The sequence below is a fragment of the Fukomys damarensis genome, unplaced genomic scaffold (assembly GCF_012274545.1).
Source record: "Fukomys damarensis isolate Sample0158 unplaced genomic scaffold, DMR_v1.0_HiC HiC_scaffold_30, whole genome shotgun sequence".
Taxonomy (NCBI): Eukaryota; Metazoa; Chordata; class Mammalia; order Rodentia; family Bathyergidae; genus Fukomys; species Fukomys damarensis.
The window spans coordinates 57468903-57493126 of NW_022900942.1; the positions used below are offsets into that span (position 1 = coordinate 57468903).

A 24224-nucleotide genomic window follows, 5' to 3' on the forward strand; every position below is an offset into this window, starting at 1 on the left:
ATGGTTAGTAACTTTATAAAAAGGAGCAAAAAGATTTTTTAAAGTAAGGAAAAATGAGATCATGGATATAAATGGTGTTTTGTTTTCTGTAAGGACTCCAATGTTAGATAAAACAGCAAGAAAATAATTTGATGCAGCAGAAAAATTAATTTTTATTTCTTTTTCTGCATCATCAAATTCTTACTGTTTTCTATCACCTGTCACAAGTTTGAAAAGCCAAAACTGTAAGATTATTTTAATGTTGGCGAATGTCCTCTAACTTCTTGAATTAACAGTTAATAGCACATATTTAACATTTGATGGAAACTAAGTGCTCAAAATATATGTAGGTTACCCTATGGCTTTAATAATTTGCAATATTAAATGCTGAAAAGTAAGATTACATGTCTCAAAATAAATTGTCATGGGAAGCTATTAGATTCTTATTAAAAATACTAAGTAAGGATGGTGGATTTTTTAAAAAAATATAGGAAAAAAAGAGGACTAATATTTACCCAATGTGTACTGTTTCCCATGCTCCAGCGCCCAAAACTGCCTCCTAATTACTGTTCCCTTTTTTGAGAAGGGCATCTCAGACAAATCTGTGATCAATTGGTAACCTTTAAAAATGATTTGCAATCATATGTGAAACAATTCTTGACTTATTATATCTCAAAGGTTAATTTCTTACCTAAAGGCCTAGAAGTTGCAGATGAAAGAAATATAAAAATTAACAGAAAGGAAGATATGCTCAGAGTGGTGAAAAAGGGATTTCTTTGTTTTTCCAATTAAGAGATGTCAGGGCCAGGAATTTAGCTCAGTGGTGCTGTCACCCACTTCACAATTGCAAGGTCTGAGTTTGATTCCTGGTAACAAAACAAAACAAAAAAGATATCAACTGATCAAAAAATGTGCTCTTTTTCTTCTCTTCAAAATTACAGACTAGAGGAAGCCAGCCAACAAACTCTTGTCCAATACCAGTGTCATTCTGCCACCTCTACAAATGTCCCATTAACCAGAGCTATGTTCTAATGCCTCAACAACAATCACAAGAAAAGTACTTCAGGTTGTTACAAGAGACCAGAATATTACATGAACACACTTCAGGGGTGGAAGAAGCCTACTGATAACTTCATATTCACTGTTCTACTTTACAAGAATTAAACAAAAAAAGCCAGAGACTAGAAAACCACTTTTGGCTATTTCATAATCACCGATTTGTGACAGAAACTGAGGCATAACACTTAGACTAACAAACATAGCAGATGAATTACAGGCTCAGCACAGAACTGCAAATGGATTTCCACTCTTGGATTTTTACTTCCTCTATTACTCAGTGATGAACACTATAAAGTGAGAAGTGACATATTTATGAACTAAAATCACAAGAAAAAACTCTCCAAGATCAATCTCTAATGAGCTCCTATTCCAATAAGCTATAAAGAGCAGTAAAAGGCAATATTCATTTAGCAGTATGAGATTCTCTGTGACAAAAAATCAGGTACTTATCTTCCTCAGGAGACACTTTTTCCCCACCTAACAAAGGCACTTGGCATGTACTGAAAAGGACAGTTAATTCAGGTACTGCCCCTGGGCAACTGCTACCTTCCTAAAATTGGATGAAATAATGACCACGTTCAAATTGGTTTTTCTCAAATAAGCCCGCAACACATATGAATATATCATAACTTCTCTATTTTTGGCAGATGATGGGATAATGCTGGTGTCCACGATGAACTGGCTGAGTGGAGCAGTCAAGGATACACTCTCTGCAGTGTATTCCTTGATGACTACAGAATGTGTACGTAATTATAGGGAGAGTAACCTTCAGCGGAGTTTCAAGTATTAATGTTCACTCCTCTTCTTGTCCTTTTTTACTTTTTTGTTCTTTCCCAAACCCTTAGATGATTCCTCCTGAAAAAAAACCACAAATTAATACAGCATCTCCCCATTCATATGAAGACAGAGGCTTGTATCTAATCATATACTCTATATATAATGGTGAAACATATTTTCATGTGTCATCTTTGTGTCTTAAATAGCACTCTCACTTAGTATATCACAGTATTTTCAAGACAATCAAGGATAATTAAGAAAAACACTTATCTAGTAGAATTATGCTTAAACAATTTCAATATTATTTAATCTATTTCCATTTCTCAAGGCACTAAAGTTTAAATAAAGTAGATATGAGCACGGTTTAAAACATAAGACCAAATAGCTGGGCATGGTGGCGCACGTCTGTAATCCCAGCACTCAGGAGGCTGAGGCAGGAGGATCTCTGTGAGTGCGAGACCAACCTGGGCTACAGAGTGAGTTCCAGGTCAGTCTCAAACACATAGTGAGACCCTGTCTCAAAAAACAAACAAACAAACAAACAAAAAAATAAGACCAAATAAACTCAAAGTACCAAAGAAGAAAGTATTTAAGGGAATGTCAGGGGAAGGTAAGATGTTGTGGCACTAACGGCAGAAAATTCTAGGATTCCATAGACATCTAAAGAACATTTATCTGGCGTAACACCAGCTACACTCTCTCTGGGCCTCACTTGCAGGCAGTAGAAACTAGTTGGTCTTCAGAGGTTTTTCTAATATAAACTTTATAAACTTATGACAGCAGGATACAAAGCGATGAAGTGAGCTGCCCAAGGTCACATGACTTCCAGTCACATTTTTGACCAGGGACCCAGCCTCAAGCTTCCTAATCTAAAGGTTTAATTAATGCACTACACTTGCTCTGATTCAGTCTTTTCTTTTTGTAATTTCATAGGCAGTGATAAGAAACTCTCAATATAGCATCAACAGTCACTTACAGGTGAACTTGTGTAGTTCTTTTCCACTAGTATGTTTCTGGCACAATTGTTGATATGTTTGAAGCGATCTGGTCCTAGCAGAATTCCTCCATACCAACGTGACACTACCACCATGACATTCTTCACATTCAAAATCTGTTATTTTCAGAAGAATAAATAGATACAGATAAACATGTATAAATATAAGCATTAAAGGAGAATGAAGTAACCCATATATAAAATTGCACATAAAATTTCCCAGGGACTTAAGTGGCAGAACCATATGAGTACACACTGAGTGAAATTACTAAAAATTCAGGGAGTAAAATATTAGAAAAGAAGGGAATGTGGAAACAAACACTGTGTCCCAGTGTCCTCAAATTCCACACTTTGGGGCAACCTGCAGAATGAAGGGGAGTCCATGCAGGAGGGTTCTAGTTCTTGGTGACTTCAAGCGAACAATTCAGTTTAAGCAGCCTTTTACCACCAGGTCAAACAACAATAAAAGTCTGATCCTAAACAAACTACTAGGAGAGAACAGGGTCTTCGAGAGTAATTGCTGGTGTCTATCAGTAAGGTATTCATGCTTCTGACATTTACCAAAGGCTGCCCTTAAAATGAAAGCCACCAGTATGCAGGCCTGACTCACATTTAGAGTTCCTATTCTAAGGAAAGTTCTAGTGAGAAAACAAAGCTCCATATAAAGTAGCAGAAGAAACCATAGTAACTACCTTAGGGCAAAAATAATCCATTCTTAAAATTAATAGACAATCAATGATCACCACACAGATGAAGCAAATCCAGCAGCATGAAAGAGAAAGGACAAGATAAACTAAAATGGACCAGGAAAAATTTAAGATGAACCATCTGAAAAAAGAAACTCTGATTAATATATACACAGAAATTCCAGAAGATATCGCATCTAGAAAACCAGAATAAGACTCTATGAGAAAGTGAAAATAAAGAACAGTTTTTAAAAACTCCTAAAAATGAAACACATAATGGCTTAAAAAAATTCAAAAATTCTACATAAATTTTGGAAGACAAGAAAATGGCTCAGAACAGAAACACAATGAGATGGACAGCTTAATTTTTAAAAACAGTAGATCTATCCAGAAGTTCCAATATTCAACTATCAGAAGTTCCACAAAGATAGAACAACAACAACAACAAAAAAAAGAAGACAGGAAGAAACTGTCAAAAAAAACCGAAGTTTCCCCAAAGTTGAAGCCAATCTTCCATTGTCTATGTCTAGAAAACATAAGCATTTGTTATGAACCATTTGCTTTCTAATATCCAGTGGCTAAAATTTCCACTCAAAATAACTACTAATTAAACTAAGTAATATTATGTTACACTGTTTAACTGACTTACTTATTCTTAAGTGGAGCTCTGTTTTGTTGAGAAATTTTATGGCTCACACAGAACAAGACTGAAGTGTACTTGCACCTACCTCCATGAGATGGAGAAGACGTCCACCAGCTGCTGTCTCCCCGTCATCCTCACAGTCCTGCAAGAAGGTCTGTTTACCCTCACAGTATATTCTAGAAAATACACATATAACACGGTTACATTGTAAGACTTCAAAACAGTATGACAGTTCTCACTTAATAATTACTGCAATCAATTTGATCACTTCTAAAATCAGCACTATTCATTTTTAAAAATTCTTCTTGAACTCTTGAGATATATTTTCATGTATGATTTACCATCTAATATATTTCTTCTTTTTATATTTGAAAAGATAGGAATCAAAGTTGACTCCTTTATATCATCAAAAATGCTATTTTCATGGGAAGATAAATCTATATAGCTGACAATTCCTCTACTTCATTTAACCTTAAAGCTATGAAGCAATCAAAAGCAGTCACTAAAAAGCATTTATTGAGAAAATGCTACCTAGAAAGAAGCATAATAATAACAGATACTATAAAAAAGAAATACATGGTATACTCATGTTTTCAAGAAGATTATCAAAATATATTATACGAAGGGCCAGGGGTTTGGCTCAGTGGTTCTTCTGCCTGCCTTGCAAGCGCAAGGGCCCAAGTTCGATCCCCAGTACCAAAACAAAACAAAACAAAACAAAAAATATATATATATATAAAACTCCACAAAAAAATGTGAAACTAGGGGGAAAAGGTAAGATAAAAGAATGATGGGGAATGGAAACGAAGGAGTGATGGTGGGGTGTTATGCATATGTACAAGTCTGCCAAAATGAAATCTATCCATCCATATAATAAATATGTGCTAATAAAAACATTCTAAAAGCCTCAGGTTCAGTAAAAGAAATAAAACTCATAAAAAGGACACCATAGTAAGTTATTATGTTTACTTTTATTTTAGCCATCAAGCACTTGTGTACTTTCCCCATTTGTTTGTTTTTGTTTTGTTTTGTTTTGTTGTTGTTGTTGTTGTTGTTTTTGAGACAGGGTCTCACTATGTAGTTGAGACTGACCTGGAAGTCACTATGTAGCCCAGGCTGTTCTCAAACTCACAGCAATCCTCCTGCCTCAGCCTCCCAAGTGCTGGGATTACAGGAGTGTGCCACTACGCCCAGCAACTTTCCCCATCTGAATAAAAATTATATTTCTCTTTAAAATGTCCCTTAATCGATATTAGAGATAAATTACAGAATGTTTATCCATTTACGCTATCTAGATAGTTGGTATCCAAAATAACAATGCAGGACAGCATTGCAGTGGGACAAATTTGGCAAATTAAATTCCCAATTAATGTGCACCACCTAGTGTATTCCTGGAGCCCCTACAATGGTACCAAGGGCAACTGAGTCCCAAAGAGCTGAAAATTTGGGTTTTAGCAACATACGGAGAAGTACCAAAAGCTGGAACTATACAGAGAAGATAAGCATGGTCCCTGCGCTAGGATGACACAATAAATATCACATGGTTTCTCTTATAGGAGAAACCTGAAATGTAAATAAAGAGCAAAATAAACTATAACAGGAAGTAGTACAATCTCTTTCAAATAGGAAAGGGAATAAAAGATGGAGGGGTGGGGGAGGAAAGAAAGAAAAGAGACTTGAAAAGAGAACTGAAGATAAAATGGGAATACAGCTTCTGCAAATGGGAAGGTGAACAAGAGTCAGAGGGAGCAGGAAGAGATGAGAGAGGAAGGGGACAAAAAAAGAGGTGAGATGTGTGATGTACACGTACAAACTCCCCACAATAAATGTAATCATTCTGTACTGCAAACATGTACTAATTAAAAAAAGAAAGAAATATTTTTAAAAGCTGAAAGCTCTTTATATAAACCTAAGGCTATAAATGCTCATTAACAGACCTCAATGAATTATGTTATATTATAGCCATTACTAATTATTTCCATTCATTCATTAACTCACTTGAACACTTATGAACAAGCTTGTTACTGAGAGTTGATTTCACTTAAGAAAAAGTCTATTAAACAGAATTCTATATGACAAATTTATTTTATTTATTTGGGGGATCAAACTCAGGTCTTGGAGCTTGCAAGGCAGGCGACGACACCACTGAGCTACATCCCTGGCCCTTCTATAGGACAAATTTAAGGCAAATATAAAGAATTAAAGGGCCAGAGATGTAGCTCAGCAGTGCAGCACCTGCCTGGCAAGCACAAGACCCTGAGTTCTATTCCCAGTACCAAAGGGGAAATAAAAAAGAATTAGGGGGTGGTTTAGATTAGACTAGTAATTACAATCTAACACCATAAACGTATGGAACAATGAAGAAAATTTGACTACATATATCAATACTGTTAAATTAAGAAAAAAAATGAATTCACAGGAATTTTCACTAACCCTTTTCCCACACCCCAAGAAAATGATACAGCATCCAACTGCAATGTGTACCAGTAGCCTGAAGAGCAGCTGGTAACTCCAAAGAGGGACACTGCTCCAGTACCATGAAGTAACCACAGAAGGCCTCTGAGCATTTGCAATACACAACTCAAAGTCTATGTACCAAATACAGTTCACTTATTTTACTTCTAGTGGGATACCACAAGCCTCCACTTTGTGCCTTTGTAGGATTATCTGACACACAGTTCTAAGAAGCTGAGTTCTTTTGTGACTAAGCATCAATTACATGGGGGAGAGTCATTAATTGTAGTCATGGTGACAACAGCTTTGTGAAGCAACAGCTGATGGCTTAACAATGTGGGAGAAGAAAGAAAGGCTAGAAAAACACTCAGAAGAACTGTACTGAAACCCATAAATCTGGGGCTCAAAACTGACTAGCACATCATTTAGCTTTTTTTTTCTTCTTGATGATTTAGGGTCAACATTATGTACAAGATTGTTACAATATTAGCCAACTAAACACACAGCAATGGAATAAACAGATAAATAAAATTGGATTATCAAATTCAGTTTTTAGTTAACAACTACTACAGGATCATTAAAAAGTTAATCAAGGGGCAGGGGATTTAGCTCAGTGGTGCTGCACCTGCCTCACAAGCACAAGGTCATGAGTTTGACCCCCAGTACCAAAAAAAACAAAAACAACCATTCTATAGTGGCAGAATTGCTGAAATCGGAATTAACTTAAATTATTGACACAGAACAGGCACTCAATGGACTCAATGAATATAACTATTATTTTTATAGCACATCCCAGTCACTGAAAGCAGTCTAATCCTTTAGTTTTTACCAATGACCCTCATTAAAAATATATTAAAATTCCACTCAGTGTAAATGTTAAGAGAATTACATAAACTTCTTAAGTATAACTTATTATGTATTATGCAGTTTTTATGCACTTGACACTTAAGAATATTAAAAATTCACCTATCCAAAGTGATAGTTGTTTTTTTTTTTTTGGTACCAGGGGTCTTGTGCTTGTGAGGCAGGTGGCAGTACCACTGAGCTAAATCCCCGGCCCACAACAGTTTTGTTTTTATTTGATTTTCAGATAGCTAATTTTTACATATAGCCTCAACTCAATTTTAAATTCATACCAAATTCCCGTATCTCTAATCTGTCCAATTTTAGGCTTAACTATTCTCGTCTTATTATTTTGCATATTAAAAAATATGCCCTTCATTTACAAATCAGCAAAGATTTATATAAAGCATTTAGTACTCAAAACTTTTAGTTTAAAACTCAATGTACTGCTTACAGGAGAAAAAATTGTTTTTAAGAACTTCTTTGGAAATATTTGGCAATATGTATCAAGAGTTTGAAAAATGCTCATAATTTTTGATAATCCTAACATAATTTATTCTTTCTTCCTTTTAGTATACCTATGTTTCATGTTAAAAAAGAAAATAAAGCAAACAGATTCTATCCTGAAGAAATAACCTAAAACATGAAGCCTCCAACAAATACAGACAGCCATTAAATGTGAAAACAGTGGGACTGGGATTTACATTTAGCTCAGTGGTACTGCCACCTGCCTCGCAAGCGCAAGGACCCAAGTGCAATTTCCATACAAAAAAAAATGTGAAAACACTTTACACAAGTGTTGGGAAAACACTTTCTTTAAGAAAAAAGGAAAATATAAGGGAGAAGTACTAAAAATAATAAAGCCTGCATAGAAAAGACATTAAATACATCAAAATATTGTCAGTTACATTTAATAGCAGAAAATGCTCAATTTCTCTTCCAATTCTTTTTTTCTTTTCGCAGTTTCCAAATATTCTACAAGTCTATTACTATTACAAAGGAAAAACACATGTTATTTTTTAAGATTACACGTCTCAATCATGTTTACAAACTACATATTCTGAAAACTGTGGTAATCACTTACCTATACGCATAGATGTTGTGAGTAGCACTAGCTACTTTCTTATTCTCATACAACTTGGCAAGAACCATTTTCACCTTGAAAACAACAGTAATACAAATAAGTTAAAGTATGCTTTTTATTTCCTCCATTGACAGATGCTAGAAAAACAGCTTAAAGGGCCTGGGATTAGCTCAGTGGTTCCACTGCCTGACTCACAAATGTAAGGTCCCAAGTTCGATCTCCACACCAAAAAAAAAAAGCTTAAAGCATATTGGTATAAACGTCATATTAAACAGTCACTTAAAGAGTCTATAGACTTTGAAAAGCTTTCTCCTCATTTTAGGGACAGATATTTTCAATTGGTATAAAAACGTCAGGTGTGGTGGCACAGACCAGTAACCCAGTGGTCAGGAGGCTGAGGCAGGAGGATCACCATGAGTGTGAGGCCAACATGGGGTACATAGTGTGTTTAAGACTAGCCCAAACTACTAGCAAGAAAAAAATTGCTATAAGACTGACACTAATTCTCAATGGATGCTTAGGTACTAACAATGTCTGATATACTTATATATTATAATGTATAGCCCATATAGAGAAGTTGAAATGTAAATGTAAGAATTTCTAAAAATTAGCTCTGAAATTTACCAAATGTAAATATTCTATGCAGTAGCTTTATACTAATGGTATGTCTCACATGGTATAAAACCAAAACTTTCTGTGACAGTCAAGTAGAGAGAGTTGAGATAGAGGAGGCCATAGGAGCCAGATCTTACAAAATCAAGGCTCAGTAATGCATACAAAGGAAAGCAGGAGCAAGAGGCAGAAAGAAGAGACTCTACTCAAATGCAGGGACTATGATGACCAGATTTAGCAAATCAAAATAAAGGATAATCAGTCAAATTTGAAGTTCAGATTACAGGTATGTATCAGTGTAAGTGAACACTGTACTTATAAAATAAATACACAAAAGTATAAACATGCCTGGTGCAACAATGTTTTTCTGAAATTCAAATTTTACTAGATACACTATTTTATCCGGCAACCCGAGGAGTGACAAAAGAAAAAGGTTCAGGAAGGATTGTGGAGCTCTAACCTATGTGTGAGACCAGAGCTGATGCACCAGGAATGATAAGCTAGGACTGTATCATAAACACTTTGTGTAAACCTAGATTTTACTTTGTAGACAATGGAAATAAACCAAGATTATATATGTGAGGGAGAATGGGGGAGAGAAGACAGAGAAATACGGTCAGATTTTCAGAAAGGCTGTCACAGGCAAGGAGTGTGGGAGAAATAATGGTACTATGGAAAACTGAGCTGGAATCTAAGAGACCAATTTGGATTCATAAATCATGCAGCCTTGTGCTTATCATTTTATAACCTTTCAGGTTCACAAATTCACAGATTCCTGAGCAATAAAATAAACAATGGCTTGTGAGATTTATTTTATCTCTCACACAGTCTTAAATAATTATGATCAAAAACAAAGAGAACTCAGGATGAACACATTTAAAACAACTGTCCAGTACTTAAGCAACAGAGCGCAGTGAAGCCCATTTTTCTCCTTCCTCCTACCTCAGCCTCCTGACCACTGGGATTACCGGCCTGTACAAAGACCCGTACTCCTAAGGGCTGGGCTTTTATAGAGCTCACAGGGCTAGGGATGTAGCACAGCTCAGTAATAGAGGGCTAGCCTAGCATGTGTAAGGTCCTGCATTTGATCCCCAGCAAGGCAAATGAAAGAAGAAGAAAAAAAAAAAAGTTTAGAAGGTAAATAATGGGACTTTTAAAAACTATTATTTAACTTTGCATATAGAAATGTAACTGCCTCAGGAATCAGTAAAGTTTGGCCTAGGCTAGGTTGCTGAAAGAAAAGAAAGGCAAAGACCTAGGAACAGAATTTTTCATGTATTCCATTTATATCCTTCAGTGGGAATAAGGTCACCAAAAACCAGGATGCAGAAGTGAAAAGCAATTCAGGCAGGCAAGACCCAGCATCTGTCCACTGTGCTCTCTGGTAAGAGTGGAATGGACTTTGTTTCACACAACTCCCACTCAACAGGACAAACAGTTTTCTTTAGCCAGCTATTAAACATCACAGGTCCCCACAGTAACATGAGTTCATCTTCAAGATGCACTGAAGAGTTGAGCCCCAGTCAGAATTCAGATACAATTTTGAAAGCAGTGACACAAACAAACAAATCTTGCATGCCCAGGGATTTTTAGCTCAGTGGCACTGCACCTGCCTCGCAGGCACAAGGTCCTGAGTTCAATCCCCAATACCAAAAAAAAAAAAAAAAAAAAAAAAAAAAAAATCTTTCATGATTCACAGTAACCTAGGAATTGGAAAATGAAGTTAACTTTTTTTTTTCAGTAAAGGGGCTTGAATTCGGAGACTTTCCACTGCATTACAGCCCTAGTCCATTTTTATTTTTTATTTTGAGACAGCATCTCAAGCTAAATCACTAAATTGATCAAGCCAGACTTGAACTTTTAATCCTTCTGCCTCAGCCTCCCACAGTGCTGTGCTTACAAGCATATGCTTGTAAGCCCAGCAGATAATTTTTAATTTACATGAAAATTTAACCCAAGAGTGAAAAATAGGGTATTATTACAAAAATCAATCATTCAGATTGCTTTAGTAAAACAGTTTCAAAGTAAACTAGACACAGTAACTTTACCTGTTTAGGACAAACTACTGGAGCCAAGTGTGCCTGAAAAGTACTTCTTCGGTCTGTAATAGGAATGCCATGATCAATTGGAGGTAATTCTTCTATTTCTACAAATTTAAAGAATTAATTTATTTGTTTTAATCTTGCAGTCAACTACTAAAAAACTGGCAATGGGGGAAGGGAACTTGGAAAGAAATGTAAATTAAGTGTCAAATTTAAACCAACATAGCTATTAATAATTGCATACTAAATTTAAAGTAGAACACTTCTATATGTAATTTATAAAAGATAAAAATACCCAACTTATGATTTTCACCTGCCAATGTCACTCAGTAAAAGTGGTAGGTTTGGGACTCAAATTCTGGACTGTTACAGCAATTTCAGTTGGTACAGTATCTAATACAATATTTAATTTTTAAAAGTGTAAGGGGTCCTGAGAACAAAGACTGACAGCTATTAATACTCTATAACTCATAAATCCATTCGGCTGTTGACAGACCTCTGAGTTGGGAAACCTATGACTTTATATTGTATAATCATAATGTAATGTTAATAGCTTCTAATGAAATTATTCCTACCCCACGTAATGGAATGTATCACTACTACAGCCAACTGATACTCCATTAAAAGTCTCATAATTTCCAGTTATTGTGCATCTTTAATAAGTTTAAGAATCACTAATTAGCCCTTAACCCTCATGAGAAACATAACCATCCTGGCTGCTGTCACCTGTTTCATTCAGGAAGAAAATCTATACAAGACAAGAAGCCAGGCTTATGCAGAATGCTGGGCCCTCCTCCGATACTTCCCTCTTCTTGAGTTGGTTCTGATTACTGTATTAATACGGTAATAACTCAAATACAGTATACAGGTCACAGTGAACTATGAAACTATTGTACTATTTATTATAACTGATTTTCACCCTTTTTCTTTAGTTGGTAGATCTTATTTCCCAAAAGTGTGTCAAATCCACAAATATATAAATGACTAAAATAGAGCTGCTTAGGCTGAAGCAGAAGTAGGAGCCCTGGGTCTTCTTCCCAGCTCCTTCATCTCCTCTTCACTAACCCTAGAGCCTCACTCAAAAACCTGACATTTCAGAATACTGTTTAAAAGCTACTGCAAAATGGCATAGGTGATTGCTCGCCTTCAATAAATGAATGTTCGGGCTGGGGATTTGGCTCAGTGATTCCGCCGCCTGCCTCTCAAGTGCAAGGGCCCAAGTTCAATCCCCGGCACCAACAAACAAACAAATAAATAAATGCATGTATGTATGTATGTATGTTCCCTCAGTTCGATCATGGTTTTGTAAGACTTAAGGAAATAGATGATAACACTGAAAATTTTTAAATGCTAGAAACGAAGAGGGTGAAGGAAGTGCAGGGCTATGGGGAAAAAACAAGAACCAAGACATATCATGTAAAGGTACAAGATCCCAATAATAAATTTAACTGCATGTACCAATAAACATAATGGGGAAAAAATAAAAATAAAAAATAAAAAAACTAAAAATGAACATACATTTTTACAGAAATACAGCTAATATCACATCAAACTATTTATAAGTTGCATGCTATTATAGAACAAATTTGCTGAAACAAAAACTAAACTCTTAAAAGACCTTTTATTAGCAGGGCCAGGGATTTAGCTCAGTGGCAGCACCTGCCTTGAAAGTACAAGGACCTGAGTTCAATTCCTGATACCAAAAAAAATAAATAAATAAAAAGACATTTTATTAGCTTTAATGTCAGCAGCAGCAATCTCAGTGCTGTTTTACTGAGTTTGTATTTGTTATTTCACTGTACTTGTATTTGTGAGCACAGACTGAAGTTTAACCCTGAGACACGAGGATGTAGCTGAGGATTTCAAAACAGAAATATAAAAACAGGATATGAATTGAAAACATTAACATGTTTTCCTATCATCTTTAAAGCAAAATTATAGAACATAGTAAAAAAAAATGAATTTCTGTTTTAAACTTAGAATTTGGATAGACCTGGCAAACACTCAAATGGATAAAAGGTGGGGAAAACAATAAATCTCACTTATCTGAAAACTAGTAATTACTTCCTAAATTCGAGGGTTTACTAAATTTCTACACCATCCCAAACAACAATACATAATACTATAGACTCAAAAGAAACTAGTTAGTAACATTATACCTGGTTGATTTTCACTGAAGTCATAATCAAATGCTTTATATGGATTTTCTGGGTCATATTCTAAAAAGAAATCATCTTCACATTCAACGTCCTCCTCGTCAGTTTTCTTCTGTACAACCGGGCCTATGTGGATATGAGATATTGAGTCATTTATAAAACAGGTACAAAATTGCACCAAAAAATGATTAAATCTTGGGCTGGGGATTTGGCTCAGTGGTTCTGCTGCTTGCCTCACAAGCACAAGGGCCCAAGTTCCATCCCCGGTATTAAAAAACAAACAAACATATATATATATATGTCTTGATTTCTAAGCACCATACTTCAACAGAAGGAACCACAATTCCTCTTCCTCACGATAGACTCCTAATGAAAAAAATGAAGGAGATGGAGAATCAACATTAAGCAAACATGAGGTGTGACTATTTAAATTTTTTTTAAAACAGTGACTAAATTTTTTTAAAGTATTACATGTAAAGACTCATTACCATTAATCCTCTTCAAAATATTCCCACACTCAAAATACTCCACACTTGGTCAAAATTTTGAACACACTGATCCCACTGTTCTTGTCAATTTCTAAAGCAGTTCTAGAAATTCTCATTTAAGAATATCTTTAAATTGCACTGTTGTGGCTGGCTTAATTCCTCAAACTGACTCAAAACACTGTTTTCCATGATCATTTTAACTCTGAGGAAGAACTAGAAGTCATATGTGCTGGATCCAGTCAATCAGGTAGATGAGGACACATCATAATGTTTTGACGAGCTTTTCTTTCCATAGGACGGAACTTGACAGCAGCATTTACCATATTTTTTATTGCGCCACATAAAAACATAAAAGGGAACTTCCAGAACTGTTTCACAAAGTGGCAAGAACAATGGGGTAAGTGTATTCAAAATGACACGGAGTATTATGGGGGGATTAATGACAAAATGGCTTTTACTGTAAAATATTTTTTAAATTTAAACATATACTGTAGGGCCGGGGATTTAGCTCAGCAGTTCGGTGGCCTGCCTTGCAAACGCAAAGACCCAAGTTCAATCCCCGGTACCAAAAAAAAATAAACATATACTGTATTTGTTTATCAGCCTTTGTACTGTTGACAAGACCCACTGAAGTATACTAGAATTACTGTAATGGGCAAAAATCTAAAGAAGAATATGCCAGGTGTGGTGGCACATGCCTGTAATCCCAGCACTCAGGAGTCTGAGGCAGAAGGATCTCCGAGTTTGAGGCCAGCCTGGGCCAGACTGAACTACAAAAGAAAGCAAGCCTCTGTCTCAAAAAACCAACCAAACAAAGAGGAACAGGAGATTAGCACAGCCTCAGAGTATATTTCCCAAGATGCAAATGGAACGATAATAACTTTGTAATTTTACCTATCAAACTTTCTAGGCCAGAGTACTCAGACTGTGCCCAGGTGATATAGCCATGGTACCCATATTAACTAGTGTTTAGCTGGTCTAACACTACTCTAGATGTTTCTGTAAAGGTATTTTAAGGTGAGATTAACATTTAAATCAACTTATTCTCAATAAAATATTTTCGCCTCCATAATATAAGAGCCTCTCATCTAATCAGTTAAAGACCTTAACTGAAGAAGACTGACCTCCTTAGAGAAAGAAAGCATTCTCTCAGCAGACTACCTTTGGGCTCAGAATGCAACATGGACTCTTGAGTATTTGGCCTGCTGCCAGTCCTTGCAGATATTGGACTTGTCAGCCTCTACAACTGTGAAAGTCAATTCCTTCAAAATAAATCTTTCTCCCCGTATACAGAAACACGTGCCCCTATTGTTTCTGTTTCTCTGGGAAATCCCAACATAGTAACTTTACAGAGTAACTCTACCTTAACCAAGGGATTGAGGCAAACATCACCAATAATAAAGTATACAATGTGATCTTGATAGGATGCACTGTGAATGACACAATACCATTTTTGTGATATTTTTGCCATAAATGGCTAATCTCACACCAATCATTAGAAAACACAGGACAAACCCAAACTGAGAGGCAGTCATATCTGTGTATTTCTATGAAAAAATGGAAATAAAATGTTTGTAAATGGGGAGGGGAGGAGGGAGTGAAGGGAGGGCAGGGACAAGGGAAAAAATGAGAACCAAGACCTATCATGTAAAGGTACAAGAACCCAATGATGAATGTAACTGTGCTGTATACCTAAAACATACCAATAAACTCAATCAGGAAAAAAAATATCTGTGTATTTCTCACAGATACCTTAAAATACAGCAAAATCAGAACGTGGGTCATAAAAATGTTATGAAAAATGCTTCAAAAATGTTGCCGACAATACTTTTATGCCACTTACCACTTTAATTTGTAATAGAATCCAAATATTCTCCTTGATTTTAATAGAAGCGATAAAATATTTATTTCTATGGCAACATGATAAAATGCTCTGAAAAAAATATATACTACTATCAACTATAAATGTATACTGATTTTGATAAGGGAGTCCTACATAACCTTGTAAAAAATTAGTAAGTAAATGGAATTCTTTTTTAATCTTTTACCCCACACTGAAAACAATTCTATTAGTGGTAACAATGAAACACTTTTAGAAATATTACCAGGTCAAATGGAGCTATTTTTTCTCTTTAAAAGGCCTTTGTATAAGTGGAACAAAAATTAGCAAATTGAAATAATAGGAGACACTAGATATTTCCATACTGTCAATCACTTAATTCAATAAAAGATTAATAATAGAGCAACATATAAATTTTCAAATATTCTACAATTAGATAGTAATGATGGTTGTAAAACTTTGGGAATATATTAAAAACTACTTCTAAAGTACACTTGAAAAGGGTAAATTGGTCCAGGGATTTAGCTCAGTGGTTCTGGCACCTGCCTCATAAGCACAAGGACCTAAGTTCGATCCCTGGTACCAAAAATAAAAAATAAAATGGTAGATAATTACAGCATGTGAATTATATATCTCAATAAAAAGTCAACTTTAAATTAAGTTCAATATCTTAATATGGGTCAAAGTTCTTTTCTACACATATTAAATTCACTTAAAGCTAATATCTAATTTATATAGATTATTTATAGATTTATGAGGAATGTTACAAAGTTCATTTAGCTTAACAGTCAATTAGAACAGATTTTGGATTTAAGTTCATTCATCATAAATTGCTGTAAGACTATAAAATGAAACTAGAGACTGACCCTTGCAGAAAGAAATTACCATCATTTCATGTATAAATGAACTTTCCAGAGAAACTTCTAAACCAGAACAGATTTTCATACAAAATTTCAATTAGAATATCTGTATGAAAGTTCAATTATTACAAGTTCAAAGAACACTGATGGACTTTTTCAATCCTACCTGGTTCTGCCAGCTGAGATTTTCGCATTAGAGTATCTCTTATTTTCTCCACCCACAGGTAAAGAATACTTTCACCAATATTCTCTCTAAATAAAATTCAAGAGAAAAATGTTATTTCAAAAAATGTCCTTTTCAATTTCAAGAGAACAGAGACATAGGTATAGGTCAAGATATGAAAAATCTAACCATACCTTTGCAAAAAAAAAACTATGAAAAAATAAGGTTCACCAATTTTGTATCTGAATATTTAATATAAATTGGTTATATCAACATTAAAAATTCCAACATGCTCCAAAATTAATTTAGCATATTTAAGCAGAGTTGCAACCATGGAACCATTGAACTGGATGCACTACCTAGATATAAATGTGACTGTGTTTCTATCAGTGGATATATTCTCAGTTTTGGATTTTATTTTTGAGGCAGGGAGTTGCAATGTAGCTCAGGCTGGGCTTGAACTCAATGTAGCCCAGGCGGGACTTGAACTCACTGCAACACTCCTGCCTCAGCCTCCTGAGTACTGGCAGTACAAGTCTGTGCCACCACACCCATCTTAATCTCAGCACTTACTTTTCTAAATTTTTAAAATAATTTCAAACCATTTATTTGCTACATATACCACTTAGTATACTTACTGTCAAGCCTGATGTGTCAGGTAAAGAACCTGAAATCTCTCTGCCTATACCCTAATCGGAAGCCTAAACATCTGATATTCTTCTGTAATACTGCATGGCTACAATATAAACTAGAAAATGGCTCTCAATAGCCAGAAATGGCACTTTTGACTTCACCATCCTAAAGGAGCAAATGCTTGGAAGTTCCCTATGTTCACGGATTCTTTATACTTTGTAACATTTCCACTTTGTACACTTCCTGTGAATCTTCTCAAATCCTTCTCTCCTTTCCATCTGAACCGCCTCTGACAAGGACTCCTCTCTAACAACAGATCCAACTGAACTCACTGTCACCTAGCAGTTCCCAGCAGCTTCTCTTGCAGCTACAGGCAATGCTCACCCTCCTTCCCCAAAGGCTCCTGCTGTGACTGCAGGGACTGCTCTTCCCCTTTCCCCAGAGCCTCTCACTGCAGATGCCTCTCTCTCCCTCTCCATTGCTGCTGAATCCTCTGCTGCTACCCTCCCTGCCAAAGCCCTCATCTACCCGACGCTGCTGTTGGACCTGACCCTCGTCCGTATGATATGTTCAATTCAACGCTACTTCATACTTGTCCAGACTATAGTTCAGGGACCCTTCCTTACCCTCTGCTTTCCAATACCCACTTAGAAAGGTGGCAGGAATGGAGCGGATAATTGGAGTCCATGTTCCCTTCTCCCTGTTGATCTCTCACAGATCAATCAACATTTAAGTTCCTTTTTCACAGAGCCTACTAGATATACTGAAGAGTTGCAATATTTCACTCAGTCTTATGACCTTACCTGGGATGATCTAAATGTTAGCCTCTCCTTAACCCCCTCACTTGAGGAACAAAAATGCATTTGGTCTCTGGTCCAAGCCACTACAGATGACCACAGATGCTTTGAGCCTGAGGAGCGTGCTGTGGCAATTCCCTGAGCCAACCTGAATTGGGATTTTAACTGGCTAGAAAAGGAAGGACAATCCTCACCTTGCAAAAGTCGTAACTATATGGTTACTTGCTTAGTTGAGGAATGCCACAAGGTGGCACTTACAACAGTTAATTATGATAGACTTGAAGAAACCACCCAGATAAAGGATGAAACTCAGGCCTAATTCATGGCCTGTTTGTCAGTCAACCTCAGGTGTTATATGGCCTTGGATCCAGAGAGCCCAGGAGGCCAACTTATTTCAAAGATGCATTTTAATACTCTGTCTGCCAGATATTTGTAAAAAATTACAGAAACTAAAGACTGGTCCTCAAATGTCACAAGAACTATTAAATTTGGCTTTCAAAGTTTATAACAACAAATGAATGTGCTCAACAGTAGCACATTACTGAGCTGCAGATACTAGCCTCCACCATAAGAAACCCTGCAGCGTTGGCTGCCAAGGTAACTAAAAAAGGATCAATGGCTCCCCAGACTCGGGGTGCCCCCTCTGGGCCATATTTCAAATGCCACCTGAATGGTTACTAGGCTAGGGAATACCCACAGTCCGGGACTTCCTCCAAGCCATGCCATTCCTATGGGATTCCCCTTGGGAAGTCAGATTGTCCAGCTCTACCCCTGCTACTTCCTGGCCACAATATGAGGGACCCCCAATTGGCTCCTTCCCAGACCTTCTTGGCCTGGCCACCAAGGGCTGATGCCATCTGGAGGCCACCGAGGTCTCCTGGACCATTTCAGATAATGAGCTCCGGGTAATTCCTATGGTGGAGGATAAGTCCATCCCATTCCTCCTTGACACAAGTGCTACATACTTTAGCCTTGCCTTCCTTTCAAGGATCAACTTCCTTGACCCCAGTTACTGTTGTGGGCATTAACAGCAAAGTCTCCAGACGTTTTAGGATATCCCCAATTTGGTGTCAATTGGGCCAACACCTTTTTTCACACTCATTATTAGGTTTCCCCACCTATCCCATTTCATTGTTAAGGTGAGACATCTTAGTTAAGCTGTCAGCCACTCTGATCATCCCCAGGACACAGCCGGTGTTTATATATGCTCTAGTCTCTACTTCCCTACCTTCTCACAAGGCTATCATCTCCCTTCATCTCAACCCGAGTCTAGGACATTTCCACCCCATCCCTAGCCTCGTCCCAACAAATTCTTAGCATCTCTCTCAAGCCTGATCACACTTACCCAGCCCAACAATATCTGATCCCTGACCTCACTCTAAGGAGTTTACAACCTATTTATCTCTTACGCATTGCAACACAGTCTATTAATTCCTATCACTTCTCTTTACAATACCCCCATTCTCCCAGTACAGAAGGCAAGTGGCTCTTATAGGCTGATATAAGATCTCTGTGCCATTAATCAGACTGTCCTCCCCATACACTCTGTGATGCTAAACCCTTACTCTTATCGTTTATCCTTTCATCCACCACTCATTACTGTTTTAGATCTAAAAGATGCTTTCTTCACTATTCCCCTAAACCCCTCCTCACAATCTCTCTTTGCCTTCACTTGGACAGACCCTGACATCTATCAGTCCCAATGGCCTGCTTGAACTGTCTTGCCTCAGAGGTTTTGGAATAAGTCTCCACTATTTTGGTCAGGCCCTTATGTGTGACTGACTCTCCTTTCATTCCTCCTCCTCTCATCTCATAGAGTATGTAGATGACCTCCTCCTCTGCAGCCCCTCATAAGAGTTGTCCCACAAAGACACCCTTTTATTATAGTATCTAGATGCCAAGGGATATTGTTTCTCTCCCTCTAAGGGCCAAATCTCTTCCCCATCTGTCATCTATCTGGGCATCATTCTCCACAAACATATTCAAGCCCTACCTCTAGATCTCATTCTCAGATTCCAGTTCCTATTAGCAAACAAAAACTCCCCTCCTTTCTAAACACATTAGGATATTTCTGCCTCTGGGTTCCCAGCTTTTCTCTCCTCACTAAACCCCCTTTCCCCCACTAATCCTTTCACCCCTTAAAAGAGGCCTTAAAAACACCCCCTGCTTTGGCCCACCTAGATTTCACCCAACCCTTCAACCTTTATACAGTAGCGTACAGGAGATGTGCAATAAAGGTTCAGACACAAGGTTCCAGCCCACATCCGATTGTGTTTCTGCTACTCCTAGAAACACTCAAAATCACTAGACATACCCCACTCACCTTTTACTCTTCCCAGAATCTTCAGGGACTCGTGTCTTCATCCCACTTCTCATCACACTTTCTCTCCATCCCTCACATTCAACTCTATGCACTTTTCATGGAGACTTCCATGGTTACAACCATCCTGAGCCCTTATTTTAATCCAGCCACTCACTTTATCAATCCACCACTCCTTTCTAAAAAGCCTGAACCATATGAATGCATGTCTCTGACACCCAGCAGCCTCTTCTTTTTATCACATTTCCACCTTCCCTCTTCCCAACCCTAACCACACCCTGGGAGTTCATACAAGTCCACCCCCATTTCCCCTGCCAGGGCAGGATATGCTATTGTCTCCCAAGACTCTATCACAGGAGCTGCAGCTCTTCCCCTGTATCCCACCTCTCAACAGGCTGAACTAACTGCTCTGTTCCATGCTCTTTCACTAGTTAAGGACTCACAAGTTAATATCTATACAGACTCAACATATTCATTTCATATATTACATCATCATGCTTCTATCTGGGCAGAAAAAGGTTTCCTCACCTCTTCCCCAAATATCTTCAATCATTAATTCTCCACTCATTAAAGCCCTTTCTCAGGCTGATCTACCAACATAGGCAGCTGTGCTTTACTGCAGGGGACACAAGAGACTTTAGGACCCTATAGCTGCTAGGTATGCCTTCGCAGATAAAACTGCAAAAGAAGCTGCTCATCTCCCTCCACAACCGCAAGGATCATTATTTTTCCCTTTCCAATTTCACTCTGGCCTACTCCTTTTTGAGGGCCATCAATATCAGGACCTCCCTACCAAAGATGGCTGTTTTCTAAGTGAGAGAAAATCTGTCACACACCTCACCTCAGAGGTCTGCACCATTCTTTCATCCATTCCTGACAGTTTTCATGCAGGACATAATCTCTAACTCATCCGCTTGAGCCTCTTACCTGCTTTGCCTCCTAGAAGACCCTCCTCAAAACTATCACTGCTCAATGTTCTGCTTGCCAGGTAACCATTCCTCAAGGCTCCTGAGGCCCCTCCATTTTCTACATATCAAGCGTGAAGTTTTTTCCCCAACTCGAGTGGCAAATTGATTTCATTCACATGCCATGAGTATAAAAGTTAAGAAATATCCTGGTTTTCCAATATTTGTATTTGTTGAATTTACAGCAAAACTATTCACAATAATGTTGTAAGCTATATAAATAACCTTTAAATTAATCATCTGATCCCAACTGCAGGTATCACATTTTCAAAAGGATGAAATTGTAGTCATAACAACAAAAAGAAACTGCTTGCTATAACTTGGATCTGGAATGTCCACCTCCTCTCTCAAAGAAAAAAAAGAACCCATTTGTCAAAGGCTTAGGCCCCAGGGTAGGATTACTGGAAGGTGGGGGAACTTTGTAGAGGTGGGGCCTAGCAGTAAGTCTTCATGGGTGTAGGGGACCGCAATATTGGTTATGCCCAAAGCAGTGCAAGCTGTAAACAGTTAACCCCTCAATTGGCTCATTTTAAGAAGTCAGTCTGGCCGGGCATGGTGGTGCACGCCTGTAATACCAGCACTTGGGAGGCTGAGGCAGGAGGATCGCTATGAGTTCAAGACCAGCCTGGGCTACACAGTGAGTTCCAGGTCAGTCTCAAATACATAGTGAAACCCTGTCTCAAAAATCCAAAAAAAAAAAGAAGTGAGTCTGACTGAAGCTTACATGACCTACAGAAGCACCTCATAAGCACTGCAGAAGCATGTAGGTTAGCATGACCTTCCCACTAACAGCCACAGCCGAAACCAGAGTAATGGCCTGTGAAGCTGTGGGGCTCAATATGAGATAACATAGTAGTAGCTGAGGTCATAGTAACTCACATTCAAATTATATTCCCATGACTAAAACTTTCTTAGCTGGAAGAACAGGTTTTAATCATAACTCTACATTATGTCTATTCTATTCTTAATTCGAGAATGCTTTATCTTTTCCTTTACAAAGCTTGCCTACATTAATATTCATAGCAACTGCACAACTGCACATCTTTGCATGTAGTTCCCCTTTAGGACATAGCTGCCCTTTAACCCAATCTGATTACCAACAAAAATCAGTGGTGTGGACTGACCAGGACAGTTGCTGGTTGCTCAGCACTGGCCATCCTGACTCCCCATTTATCTGTCTCTTTAGTTCTGTCTTAAGAGTTTTTTTTCAACCTTGCGCCATAGAACTAAGCAAGAGACTGGAATCTACTACAGAGGTCTCCATAAATGGCAGTGTGCACAGAGAAGTGTGTAGTAAGCTGCAGGCAGGCTCTTCCTTCTTCTTCTTACTCCCTGGCTCATGATGTGATTTTGTTCTGCCATAAGCTCCTGCCACAATGAGCTGCCTCCCACAGGCCCCAACTCATCAGACAGGAACCTCCAAAATAGTAAAGCTGGAGCTCTAAAATTTGTTATAGTAACACAGAACTAACATTAACTCACTAAACTCTGAAGATGTCAACTGCTTCAGACCTATATGATTTTCCTCACACATTCTCTCTACCAGAAAAGTCCTCCACTGATTACCTAACAAGTTCTGTGCACTAAGTCACCTTCACAATGGAATCCTCTCTGACAGTCTTATTCATATGTTCAGACATAAGTTGTTGCTAAAACTTCAAACAATGCTACTATAAAACGTATACAAAACTTCTCATTATATTGTATTGTCTCGTTATATTGTGTTGTAACTTACTCATTATATTGTATTGGTACACATTCATCTTAATTTGTGTGTGTGCATGTATGGTGCTGGTGATTAAACCTAGGGCCTCATGCATGCTAGGCAAGTGCTCTTGCATTCTACACACCCAACCCCTTCATCTTATTTAGTAAATCTCAAATTCCTAACAAGAGTGTTAGTACATAGGAGATGTCCAATAAATGTTTACTGGAAAAACTATTTTCTTTCTTACCTTCCTACATAAGTTGCAACTAACCACAGATTATCTTCTTATCTAGGCAGACCACCGAACCACTGAGCTAAATCTCCAGCTCTTAGAAAATATTATTAAAATTTTTTACAAAAGCATGTTAAAGACATACCATAGAAGGTATATTTCTATTTAGACCACATGTTTTAAAACAATACTACTAGATTAGGGTTATTCAAGCATTTTTAAGAAGCAGACAATATGACCCACATTTCACCTTTAGAAAAAAGTGCTTTGTAATTTTTGAACCTTTCTAAAATTGAACTAGTTAGAAAGGATGGCAAATTGTGTTCTATGGGCTTCCATCTCTTAGCAAAAAAGAACTTTGGGAACAAGGAAAGGGTACATGGGTAGCCCCTGCCAAGTATATGACACTGTACATGAGTAGGAAAAAAAAAATCTAAGCGATGAATGTGATTAACATGATGGAAGTCAAGTGTGGAAATACTTTTGAGAAAGAAGGAATATCACCAAAGTTACAGAGATCATTTATGATACTAGTTTAAAAGTGAGTATCACATGTATAGTTAAGATGTCAAGGACAAATTTGTAATACTGTATATTTATTCTACTTTAAGGGGGAAAAAGTTGGCAAATAAGAGTAACTGGATTACATAAAAAGCTTCTTAGGAGCACAAAAGTTGGAGTGGCCAGATATTAAAAGAAAAACAACACTTAATTGATAAAATAATGTTTATATTCTAAAGGTACACATAATCATGAAAAGGAGACCTAAGAGAGATCATACTTCTTTTAAGAAGGAACAAGAAGAACGGATTCCACACTAATTTACTATTTTCTAATTAAATATTTTGGGAGGAAAAGAAACCTGGCCTGGACCCCAATAGAGGTACTC

At 37.3% G+C, this 24224-nt stretch overlaps 1 protein-coding gene and 1 non-coding gene across 2 annotated transcripts in view; one reads left to right on the forward strand and one right to left on the reverse strand.

Annotated features, from left to right (window-relative positions):
• Nucleotides 1-851: 851 nt before the first annotated feature.
• The window catches only part of Impact (impact RWD domain protein), a 29965-nt gene continuing 6592 nt past the window's right edge, over nt 852-24224 (reverse strand). The window contains exons 6-12 of the mRNA XM_010644050.3: nt 16684-16769; nt 13333-13455; nt 11180-11277; nt 8520-8593; nt 4224-4314; nt 2792-2926; nt 852-1893 (exon numbers count right to left, since the gene is read on the reverse strand). Coding sequence (XP_010642352.1) covers nt 1825-1893; nt 2792-2926; nt 4224-4314; nt 8520-8593; nt 11180-11277; nt 13333-13455; nt 16684-16769 — 676 coding nt within the window. The 3' untranslated portion in view covers nt 852-1824. The remainder of the gene's footprint in view (nt 1894-2791; nt 2927-4223; nt 4315-8519; nt 8594-11179; nt 11278-13332; nt 13456-16683; nt 16770-24224) is intronic.
• LOC117283782 lies at nt 5589-5693 on the forward strand. Its single transcript, XR_004514822.1, has one exon. It is a non-coding gene; the product is annotated as a U6 spliceosomal RNA (small nuclear RNA).